Source organism: Micrasema longulum, unplaced genomic scaffold, assembly GCF_059751315.1.
Source record: "Micrasema longulum isolate JH-2025_06_02 unplaced genomic scaffold, ASM5975131v1 h1tg001338l, whole genome shotgun sequence".
Classification (NCBI taxonomy): Eukaryota; Metazoa; Arthropoda; class Insecta; order Trichoptera; family Brachycentridae; genus Micrasema; species Micrasema longulum.
The window spans coordinates 125,915-137,844 of record NW_028278524.1 but is presented as its reverse complement, the minus strand read 5'-3'; the positions used below and the strand labels follow the sequence as shown (position 1 = coordinate 137,844).

At 31.3% G+C, this 11,930-nt stretch overlaps 2 protein-coding genes across 2 annotated transcripts; one reads left to right on the top strand and one right to left on the bottom strand.

Annotated features, from left to right (window-relative positions):
• Positions 1 to 1,199: 1,199 nt before the first annotated feature.
• On the bottom strand, positions 1,200 to 6,602 carry Mms19 (MMS19 nucleotide excision repair protein). The gene is made up of 7 exons (XM_088235140.1): positions 6,395 to 6,602; positions 5,935 to 6,318; positions 3,814 to 4,163; positions 2,274 to 3,734; positions 1,932 to 2,192; positions 1,678 to 1,845; positions 1,200 to 1,587 (listed from the first exon to the last, which is right to left on the bottom strand). The coding sequence occupies exons 1-7, from the start codon at positions 6,483 to 6,485 to the stop codon at positions 1,381 to 1,383; spliced, it is 2,922 nt and encodes a 973-aa protein (XP_088091266.1). The 5' UTR covers positions 6,486 to 6,602; the 3' UTR covers positions 1,200 to 1,380.
• A 140-nt stretch (positions 6,603 to 6,742) lies between these two features.
• COX7B (Cytochrome c oxidase subunit 7B) lies at positions 6,743 to 11,640 on the top strand. Its single transcript, XM_088235134.1, has 3 exons — positions 6,743 to 6,900; positions 9,676 to 9,839; positions 11,425 to 11,640. Exons 1-3 carry the CDS (start codon positions 6,858 to 6,860, stop codon positions 11,479 to 11,481), a joined length of 264 nt encoding a protein of 87 aa, XP_088091260.1. The 5' UTR covers positions 6,743 to 6,857; the 3' UTR covers positions 11,482 to 11,640.
• The last annotated feature ends 290 nt before the right edge of the window (positions 11,641 to 11,930 follow it).

Here is an 11,930-nt window from a genome sequence, read left to right as displayed (position 1 = left end):
ATAAAGTAATGTGCAGAATTTACAAAGTAAACTGCCTAATTTCATAATATTTTATTGTTCCAATAAGATTATTAGTTTTCTCAGTTTGCCAAATTCGCATTGCTATTTGTGTTTTTATAATGAAAAAAAAATTAATTGAATAAATATCAATCACACTATTAAAAAATATATTTATTTTTCAAATGGTGTTTTAAATAGCTCGACTTGCTTGTTCATAAATTTGCCATGACTGTGACAATGTTGTTTTGTATGGTTTTGATTATTATAATATAACATAATGACATTATGTTTGGTTATTAAAAAAATTGTACGATTCAAATTGTCAACAAGACTAAATGACAAATATTATTTATACCAGACAGCTTCATATATAATAAAATATACATGCAACAACTATCAGGTTATTAAATTTTATTATTAAAATTTTATAAATCAAACTTTTATAACTAGACGAGGACATTGTGATATTACTTTTTCTGCCTTTTGTTCAAACATCGCCAGTTTTATAGGCATAACATACGTACATAACATGTTCCATGCACCATAATTACATATAACCATTAAATAATATAAAACTGGTTAATTTTATATTCCCTTTAGCTCCACATTGACAATACTTATAACTACATAGTATTCGATACAATAATCTAAAGACAACACATTACCCACTATTCATATTAGTTTTTTTAACATCTCCCATAAATATTTTTATACCAATACATGTTAACATCATTATTTGTCCAAATCACAATATTTTATTTTACAAAGGGAAACTTGTGAAAAATTTCCAGTATAATTTAGGGAACTGAATGCATTTGGTATCTTTGGTTTAAGATTTAACATTGAATAAGAATTTCCTGAAAATATTTATAAAAATCTACCCAAGTTATTGTCCCAAATATGGAAATATTACAGGAAACACAAACACAGTACTTGTGTAGGTTATGTTAATAATATTTGGATGATACATTACAGTTTTAAACGATCAAGGATATTACTATTTTATTTTATATTTATATGTAATAATTTTTTCAATAAAAAATATTGACATATAACATATACGACATATTGACAAATGCTTTGATAGTCACGAGGATGACCATGTCAAAGGATAATATTTATAATATAGTAAATGCCGCTTATAAAATATTAATAAACTGTTGTTCAATGTACAACTTTGGTAAAACCTAAAAAAATACTTTTCTCGCACTAAATTGTAACAATTTTTCAGATAACATAATGTAAAAAATGGTATTTTTTCCTAAGATGACAAGCTCAATTTGTCTAGCTGTGAAGAATGTATTAGAGAAATTTTAAATAAAATGCTTTGTGTCAATTGTTCAGAATGACCAAATTAGGTTGATAATATTCCGATATTTATTAAGATTTGATTTTGTCCTCTCCGGGCGATCCAACAAGAAACCATCTAGTTCTCGCCTTCACAGCGACACGGCGAACTAACCTTTTGCGGTCATCTAAAGTTACGGAGAGTTGGGATATCACATCTTCTTTATATGGAAGTAGAAGGACTGTGGGGTAGGAGTTGCCAATGTCATACAAACATTGCAAACTGCTCATGCGAACATTCTAGAACACAAAAAAAATACCACATTAAAATTACTCAATTTAAGTAATTTATTTGACATACATATTTAAAGTACTTCATTTGTGACAGACCATAACTCCTTCAAGTGTAGTGAGTTTGATTAGACGGGGAATTAGAGACTGCAAACTGCTGCCTATATTCGGATTTTTCATCTGAATCAGAAATGATAATGTTTCCAATGTAGTAAGAAGAAGCTCCTTTTCGACAAAGTCTAAAGAATCTATCAAGATTGAAGATACCTGGAATTCAATACAGCATTTACAAATATTTATAGAATTATATAAACACAAAACAATGATATGAATGTAGTTATTATTTGTTTAACCTTTAAAGATTCCATTTGAAGTACCGTTTTAGATACAGATTGAATAATGTACGCCCAAGCTAAGAGATAGGGTTCTCGATTTACACCTTTCTCTAATTTATCCGTATGCGCCATGAACAACTGGAAAACTTTCTGACGATACAGTAAACCGATGATGCAATAGCAATTAGTATTCAGAACCTCTGAACTGTCAGCCATGATTAATTTAAAGCTTTTAGCTGCATGGAGGCACCATTTTTCACTACCCAAAAGTTCAGTCAACTAGAAAAAAGAAGAATTTATTGTTACAATAAAAAAAGAAATATACATCTTTAGTATTCTCATTAATATTAAAATGATTACCTTTCCAAGCCAATACGGCGCATCAGTATGCCCATTTAGAAAAAGACTTTTCACTAACCAGGAGTATAAAACAATAATGTTTGGATATTGTTCTTCTTTCATGTTGATCTCCATTAATTTGTTTAAATTTTCTTTTATTTTTATATAATGCTTAGAAAACTTTTCTTTTTTGCAATGCTTATTTAAAATATTTGCCATCAATAGACATGACTTGCGGCGGATAAAACAATTATTCTCATTCACAGCCAAATTTGTAGCGTGTGACAATATATCTTGGATTTCTACAATTTCAACTTCTTGTCGCGAAGAATTTAACAACGCCTCTATAAGTATAATCAATTTGTTATTCAAAAGTAGTTGATTGACATAACCTGGCAAATACAAATTGAAGATATCAGATTGAAGTTCACATCCTAATGTTTTCACTATTTTGATAATTAATTTTGATACGTTGTCTAAGACTTCTGTGTTGTTCAAATTCATATTTTGCTCAGACCACTGCAGAGAGCATTTCAGAATATTATATTTTGTATGCCTCTCGCATATAGCATCGTCATTAAATAGAGAGTCATCTTCGAAGTTTTTCAATAGCACAGCAATAATAATGTAAGCCTTGGAATCATGAGTCGAAAACATATCGATGAATTTATTTAAGACACAGTCTGTAAATGTATTTACACTGGATAAACAACATAAAAGGTCCAATCTTTTCTCTAATAATATGTTATCGTCAATTATTTCTTCTAAATTTAGTTTGTCCGCAATGTAATCAGAATACATCTTGGTATCTTTCGATGCTAATTTCAATAAACATTTCTTGCTATAATCCGATACTGACGAGTTTAAATCATTGTGGATATTTCGATCGAGGATTTGACAAAGTGTTTTCACATCATCGGGTCGAATAATTTCAGCAATCGCGGCAATTGTATTCAGGCTGCAAATTTTCAAGTCTACATTAGAGCCATTCAGTGCATTTATGCACATGTTTGCAATTTGTTCAAAGTGGTTAGAAATTTGAGGGATTAAATTCCAGTTTTTGCAGGTTGCAAACGCAAGGGCAAACCATTTGAGAGAAGAACTTTGTAGAGTTTCATCCAAATTTAAATGGTAATGTACAATTAAGAGGGGAACAACGTTTTCAGTAATAAATAGGCAAGATTTTTCAGACGCATTAGCCATTGTGAGAAAAACTTTCAGAGGGAACTCTAAAGCAGTTTTGGTTTTAGCGTCTGCTAATAAAAGCTTCATTGAGAGAAGAATTTGTTTTAAAAACGAGTCACTTATATTTGGTTGTGAATCATCTGAACACAAATTATTAACAATTGCTTGCAACGCGTCATGCGCACTTTGAGTCATCTCATCATCGCCCTTATTTGATAATTCAACGCTTAATATTGACCAAATTTTTTGGAGATGTGGGTCCAAGTGAGTGGATGAAAATACACAACAACATTGTTTCTGAAAAAATAAATCATTGATTAAATGACAAAATACAATTTTGAATACATTCAGTAGGCTAAATTGTGGTAACACTTACAAGAAGTTTAAGGGAATCCAACTTGGCAAGTCTCAGTTGAGAATCTAACTTTTCCAACAACAGTGTGAGGCAAAATTCGGCGAAGCTCGGAGTGGCGCAGAGACAAAGGCACAATTTTTCAGCTAAATCATTTCGCGTGATGGCATTAGGGTCCCCGACTGGAGAATTGAAGTCTACTGGGTAGTAACAGGCGATTACTTCGAACATTTCTTCAGCCAAATGTCCGAGAGGGATAATTCGGAGAAATGAGGGAAGAATAGAAAATAGAAATAGTAAGTTCCGAGGATCCCTCTCACCATCCATAGCGGATATTACTCCATACACGAGATCAGACCCCATGGATTTAAGTTCTGCAACAGGACAATACATAATAAAATAGATCCTAGTTTACTCTGCCGAGTGAATATAATTCAAATTTTAAATAAAAATTGGATTTAATTATAAACAGTTACGTCCATTTTGTAGAATACGCGGTTAACACAATTATTATTTTATTTATTTAGTTTTATGATAATAATCATTATCTAATACTATACAACACAATATTTACATTTATATGTACCTGCTTATTCTGACATTCACTATTGTCCTAATTTATAATCTTTACACTGTTGTTTTATATATATATACTTCGATCAATAATTTATGTATATTCACTACCTATTTTCCATCTAACCTAGTATTTTTTACATAATACAAACTCTTTACATTTTATTTTAAATACATTTGTTTCAATCTTAAAGTACAAAGAATAAGTAATTAGGCGGACTAATTATGTAATTATTAAAAAAAAAATATTTATGTATATCTTCTGGCATTTCTTTAAAAAACTTTATTTCATCGAACATAAGGCAATTCTGGGACATGGTTTTGGATTTCTTTTCCAGTCTTATAATTTCAGATCCTTTTATTGCATAGTTAAGAAGAAACTCATTATTTTATAGTTTATTTTGGAAATATCTTAGCACTATTCCTTTAATAATTTTGTACATTGAATTTGACTATCTGATAAATTATCATAATATCTAGAAGTTGACGACCGAGCAGGTTCCGGGTATAATTCCTAGCAAGAGTGGCTTTTTAAATGAAATATGTATACAAAAAGAGCAAGTTTTGAAACTGGCAACTGAAGTTCTCACTCAGAAACCTCAGTCTACCACAACCTGATTCCTATTTTCTAATAGTGATCTATTTACAACTCGTTGAAAATGGTGTTAAAAGAAAAACATGAAAGTAGGTAACATTTTTGTTTAATTTGGTCATTCGACAGGAATACATTCATTAAGGTAAAATAATACAAATGAATAAGTTACGATACACCTTTCACAATTTCTTCACAAGACGACAAAGATAGTAACGGAAATAGCTATACACAATTACAATAGAAATGTTAAGAAATATTACAATACCATGATATTTGTGTATAATATTATTACTTTTAAAAAAAACAGTATTTTGGAAAAAAAATTATCAAAGCCAAATCGTTTACAAATAGAATTTAGATTACATGTTCTGCAGCTACAGAGCGCATGGGCGGTTATAAATATAGACCCCATTTACAGTTGAAGTTTAATTTAGATATAATATGAAAGCTAACCTCACAAAAAGTCTTGCAGCTACAATGAGCATCGACGAGTGGAATTCCAGCAACACAAAAATGATTTTAAAAAGTTTACAAAAAAAATACAATGATAATACATCGAGCAAAGAACTAGTAAGTTTGGCAAGTTTAGTAAACATGCAACAGCAGAAAAAGTAAACGGTAAAAAACTACACAAAGATAGCATTCCTTAACACTTTTTTTGTTAACAAGATGACGAAAGTGGCGGTTGATAATCAAAGGGTGGGTGTTTTAGGTATTCAGGGTCCATTGTCCTTTTACTAGTACATAACTGAAAAAACATTTGATTCACAGTTGCTTGCTTCCTGGGAGATGGTAGATGCATAAATAGATGCTAACTTTGAAACTAAAATAAACTTAACTGTATTTTTGACTTTCTCAAATATTGTCATTTAGAAGGTTTCATCAGTATAACAATGATATTTGGCGTAAAGATACAGAGTATTGTAATCATATGAGTGACAAAATCGACTTATGTAATATATTTAAACAATACGTACCTTCTGGATACCGTTGCAGGAATGTGCTGATGATAGAGTAAATGTTGTTTCTATCAACTCGAACTTGTTGTTGACAAGGGACATTGTTGTATATAGCCATTAGAAATTGACTCGGTGTGTCTTTCGGTAAATTCTTCATTTTAGATAGAGCCACCACTCCTTCTAAAACCGGCGGTATCACCCTGTGATTATCCTTCAATCTGTCTACGTAAAACGCGGCAATAAAATTGAGTTGCGCCTCAGAGAGTTGTTCGATCGGTAAAAAAGCTAAAATCTTTGAAAAAAACTGCATTCCTCTGGCTCTGAATTCGGGGTTAATGTCGGTTAGGACACCCGATAAACGTTCCACCAGAACTGTAATATCCAATTTTCCATTAAAAACATCTGAAAACATAACCTCAATAAATGCGTTTGATTTATTTAATACCTCACGGGAGTTAAAACACAAAATTAATCAAACCTTTGACAGCGAGCTCTGCATTTTCGTGAAAATTGTCATTTTGTTTGATTTCAGCGGATAACTCGTCAGTTAACCAGACAGAAGATGACATGCTTCGATCAAGACCAAATTATCAAACTTAGTAATCTGACAGTAGAATTTGACAGAAACTAGGGACCGAAAACATGAAATCATAAACGTCAAAAACGGTGACCGCTAAGTCGTCTATGGAGTTTTAATGATACCATTACTTGGAAAAAATTACCCAACCAAAATTGTGTGTAGGGTTCCACCTTACTTAATAATTACTAATATGTGCTCTAATGTAACGTACATAAGAGCGAAATTCGAAGTAGCATGTCGAAACAAGGTTTATTTCATAGAATTCCATCACTTTATCTTCTTATCACACCTCTTGGAAGACTTCGATTTTCCATCGCTGTCGCTGTCTCGTATTTCATTTTCTGAATAAGAACAAATTAAAATGCAGTCCGTGCGTCCGATTGTGAATTGTCTCGCCAGAAATGGTAAATTCATTTTATTTCAAACGTTTCCTTGATCATTTTCTTCTATCATTCGCGTTACCGTTTATTACGGATTGAATGAAAACGTCATTCAAATCACGAAAATAATTTTCTTTTTTAAAAAATATGTAGATTCTTATAATCAATGGCATTCATTATATGTTATTTATTTCCTTTTTTAACATCGATTTGCGATATGTATTTTTGAAAATCTCCAAAATGTATATTTTGTTTAGATGTTTGTATTATGTAACTTACATAACCTTACAAAAACTCTTTGGTTTTGTCAATTTTAGCGAGGAAAGTAAAACCAACGCATTGAAAATTACCATTATTGTTTCGTCGACTAAAAATTAATCATAAATATATGACATATTTATTGTAAAGACTACAATATTTATTAGTAATTATCTGAGAAAATTACTGAATGGGCATGCTATTAAAATAATTAAAAAAATACTTAAGTAATATTTTGTTGGTGTCGGTAGCGTTAACAGAAAACTGTAAAAAGTATTCTTATACCCATGTTAATATCAATCCGACAATTTTGCACAATTTTTCTATTTATTATTTCAAAAGATCATCAGTTTGCGATGATTGCAGGCACTGTGGTGCAGTTTGTTAGACGGCTAACTGTGAAACTAGCCAAACAAACCTCTAAAATGGAGGCTTAGCGGGTTGAAATGTTGAAAAGATTCTTGTTTTACAAATTGATTGGTTACTAAACGTCAGATTCACTCTGGTATAGTGGTAAAGAAAAATTATAATCACTTTTAAGTTATCAATTCATTTATTTCATTATAATATTTTGAGATTATCCAAATTTTTGTTGACAAAAGACTGGATTTCATCCCCTAAGAAGTCATTAAAATGCTCATTGCACAATTAATAATAAATAAAAAAAATTACAATTAAGATTCAGAACATTTTAGAGAAAGAAATATGTAAGTCTAGGCATTTACAGGGCTTATCTTATGACCTGTCGTTGGCTGGTTTAAGTGGCCACTTTACACACTGTGTAACATTCACCATTTTGCATATAATTGAAACAACATTTGGACAATCTCAAAATATTGTAATAAAACCAACTGGTCCAAGAAGCTTAAACATTTGAAAATTGTTTTCGGGTGTTGCCTAGTATGTGAAATAATTCAATCAATTTTTATTTTCGCCCGAGAGATTGCATTTTGACAGCATTCAGCCTACTTTCATCCTTGTTTTTACAATTCCATAAGTATTGGAATCAAGATTCCATATTAAACGGCTAATTTCGCCTCCTGCGACAAACATTTATTTTCCAAAGTTGATTTTAGTGCACCGTTTGCACTAATCCCGGCATTTACCCTTCTTTCAATATCTTTCTCAGTATTTTTATCCCTAGTGAACATACTTCCCAGATACTCAAATTCATCTACCTGTATCAAGATAACCCACCTCGTTCACAGTGATCTCACATTTCGTCATACTTTCATTTCTTTCAAAAACCACCGTATTTGACTTACCAACATTCAGCAAATCGCTCCCCTTGCATACGTCGTAGTCTATTGTTACTGAGAATTGCAGGTCCTCTTTGTTGCTGACAAGAATCACGGCATCATCAGCGTATAAAAGACATACTCATATTCTTTTTTCATTATTTATGAAAACATTATCTTTATGGAAAACATATTCAATCTATGTTCTTTCATTCTTTTTTTATGTAATGCAAGGGAAATTTAAAATATACAAATTCTTCAAAATAAGGCGATGAGGATTACACTTAATAAGTTCTCATTACAAAAAAAACATGTTTCCAATGTAGAAAGAATAAACAGAGAAATTGTCTTGCTCACAGTAACGCTACAAATAAAATATAATGTAGCCATTTTTAAACATAAAAAAATTAAGGGGGTAAATAAAATAAAAAATATAATAATATTTAACCAACAATGCCATACATATGAAACTAGGGAGACAGAGAAACTACAGAGTCTCAAAACTCATCGACAGGCGCCGTGGCGCAGTTGGTTAGATGGCCAACCGTGAAACTGGCGTCGCGGGTTCGATTCCCGCCAGTTGCGAAAAAAAATTCAAGAAAGACTTTTTTCTCAATTGGTCTGGGTGTTGTGGTGTATTTATCATTACTTTCTTCCATATCCCCTCTATCCTGCCTGCTGACAAGCCTCAAAATAGAGGCTTAGCGGGTAATTCCTTAAAAAAAAAAATCCAAGGTATTGAAGCTGTACACTGAGTTACCGTAATAAATAAAGGAAATAGAGGGCATTGAAATATTGAAAATTAACTTGAAAAAATATGCTCTTGAGCAATTTCGATAAAAAATTGTAACATCAATCAAAGTTTATATTAGTTTTCAAGAAATTATGAACTAACTTAAAAAAGCATAATAAATAAATAAAATAAAAACACCACTCAGTTTTCATTAATTAAATATGTTTGTAAAAAAGAAAATATACCCGAAATACTTATTGAGCTTCTTTTTAAAAATAAATCATAAAAACAAATTTAGTTGTCTATATCCAACACTATTATTTCAGAATTTGAATTTTTAAGTTCACGGAAATGGAATGTTATCTTTTTTATAAAGTAAATAAAAAAGTTCAAAATTTCAATAGTAAATATTTGGAGTTCGGGCATGTGCAAATATTAAGTGTAACTGAGATGGGTTGTGGTCTTTTATAAAATAAATCAATTGTTCTTTCACTAAAACAGTCGAAGAGTATTTTTTGCTTAATGAAGAACAAAAACTAATTTCTTTTCAAATAAAATATTTATTTCTAGTGCGCCAATATCACGGTCACGGCAAGTCTACGCATGTTTCTCCTAGCATGAACGAACTTCCCGTTCCTTGTGGATCCTGGAAGGAAGCGTACAACGCGAAGCAGAGGACCTATAACGCTACTTTGGTTTTTGGAATCAGCTTTTTCGCCTTCTCTGTTTTAGTTGTAAGTATATTGATGCGATAATTTAACAAACGGGGATCCTTTACAACTCCAATAATCATAAGCAAATATTTATTACATGAAAGTAAGATGATCAGTCTTAGACTTTATATTTAAGGGACTGTGAAACATAAACATCTTTCCAAAATATTTTTAAATGTCGTTCATGTTGGGAATAATATCAGCCAAAAAATGTGCTAGCTACTAAATTTTTCATATTTCAAAAGTAGAAGTAAAAGATCTGCTAAAAAATGAAAAGCATCAAAACCTATCATTTGTTTTTATTATGGGATTGTTATGAAAAACCTAGTAGACTAAATTGAATAATTTCATAGTGTAAATAAACTCACGAAAATGAATAGGATACACAGTATTATGAACTCTGTCCCAATTTAACTAATAATTTAATAAATATATATGTACTTTTTTTTTTTAAATAAAGAAATATGAGCGTTCTTATAATTTACGAGTTGTAAATAACTCACTATTAGAAAATGGAAATCAAGTTGGGGTAGAGTGGAGTTTGAACCTCGGAGCTCTGATCCTTGAGTCCGCAACACTAGCCACTGGACCACAACCCAGTTTATTAATAAATAATATACGATATATTAAATAAAAAGAGTTTACATTTTGCTGAATCTCCCCCCTAAGCCCAGGTCTATAAAGAGCCTACTGTCTGGAAAGTGAGAGTTTACATTTTGATAAATCTCCCCCCCCCAAGCCCAGGTAAGTAAAGTATCAGGCTATTAGGTAGGGGGCGAGCTCTTTAATATCCTCAGGTTTAACCAGTGGTCCCCCGAGGATGAGGCTCCTTTTATGATGCAAAGCATCACACAATTTCCTGTAGCACTGAACTTCCTCATTAATTTAATCACTTCAAATTCGTTTTTAACGACCATGCTGACCAATAAAACACAACTTTATTGTTCCTTGGCAAAGGTATTTTATTATATTTTTTGTTTATTATATTTTTTTCTTTGCATTTTACAATAAGTTACAAATACAAAAAAAACTATTACGATAAAATAAAAGGTTATTTTACTGCTTGACAGAGGAACTCTGTAAATCATGTCCAGAAACCTTGTGGCATCATTGTTATAAGCAACTGATTCGAAACTAAGTAAAATAAATCAAGCGTTTTAAATGGATAAGAAAATTTATTGAAACAGAGAGGGAGAATATTTTTGAGAAGGAAATATGAAAGTCTAGGCATTTACAGGGCTTATTATGACCTGTCATCGGCTGGTTGTGGCCACTTTACATACTGTGTAACATTCATCAATATGCCCATGTTTAAACATATATATTTCCTCAACTCCTCCATCAAAAAATTGTCGGCTAAGAAAGGATTTGAATCGGGTTGTGGTCTCGTGGCTAGTGTCGCGGACTCACCGATCAAAGGTTGGAGGTACAAACCCCACTCTGCCCCAACTTGATTTTCATTTTTGAAAAGCTAGTTATTTACAACCCGCTGAAAAAAAATTTGAAATATTTGGGTAAATTATAAGAATGCAAATATTTGAATTTTTTTAAAGTGTTGAGTTTGTTTATCAAAGCGGGTAATTAAATATTTTTTTGTTAATTTTAGGGTAAGACATCCGGCTTGTTCTACTTCAACTTCACTCCTCCACAGTCCATCGATTAAGTCCAGTCGACTACATCTTCATCTGTAGAAAAATTTCAAAGCATTTTACCAACCAAATATGTTGTGCTTTACCCCATTAGTGAAATACACTTACATAATTATTTTCAGGTTATAAAATGTATCTGAAATAATTAACTTAATAAATATAACTTTAAATTATGTGATTTTTTTGCTACACACCAATACTGGAGAGGAAAAAGTTACCAAGCGACATGTAGCATCTTTACAGAAGAGCCATTTAAAGTTTTTTGTATTAAATCTCATACATACATACTTACAATTTTGGCGTGATTCATATGTACGAGATAAATACGAGATTCTTCATTAATAAAAAAAGAAAACTTTAATTTGCTCTTCCGTAGAATTGCGACATGTCGCTTGGTAACTTTTTCCTTTCCAGCATCATGAACCTTATTGAGATGAATAATATTTTTTCTGGAAATTTTCTA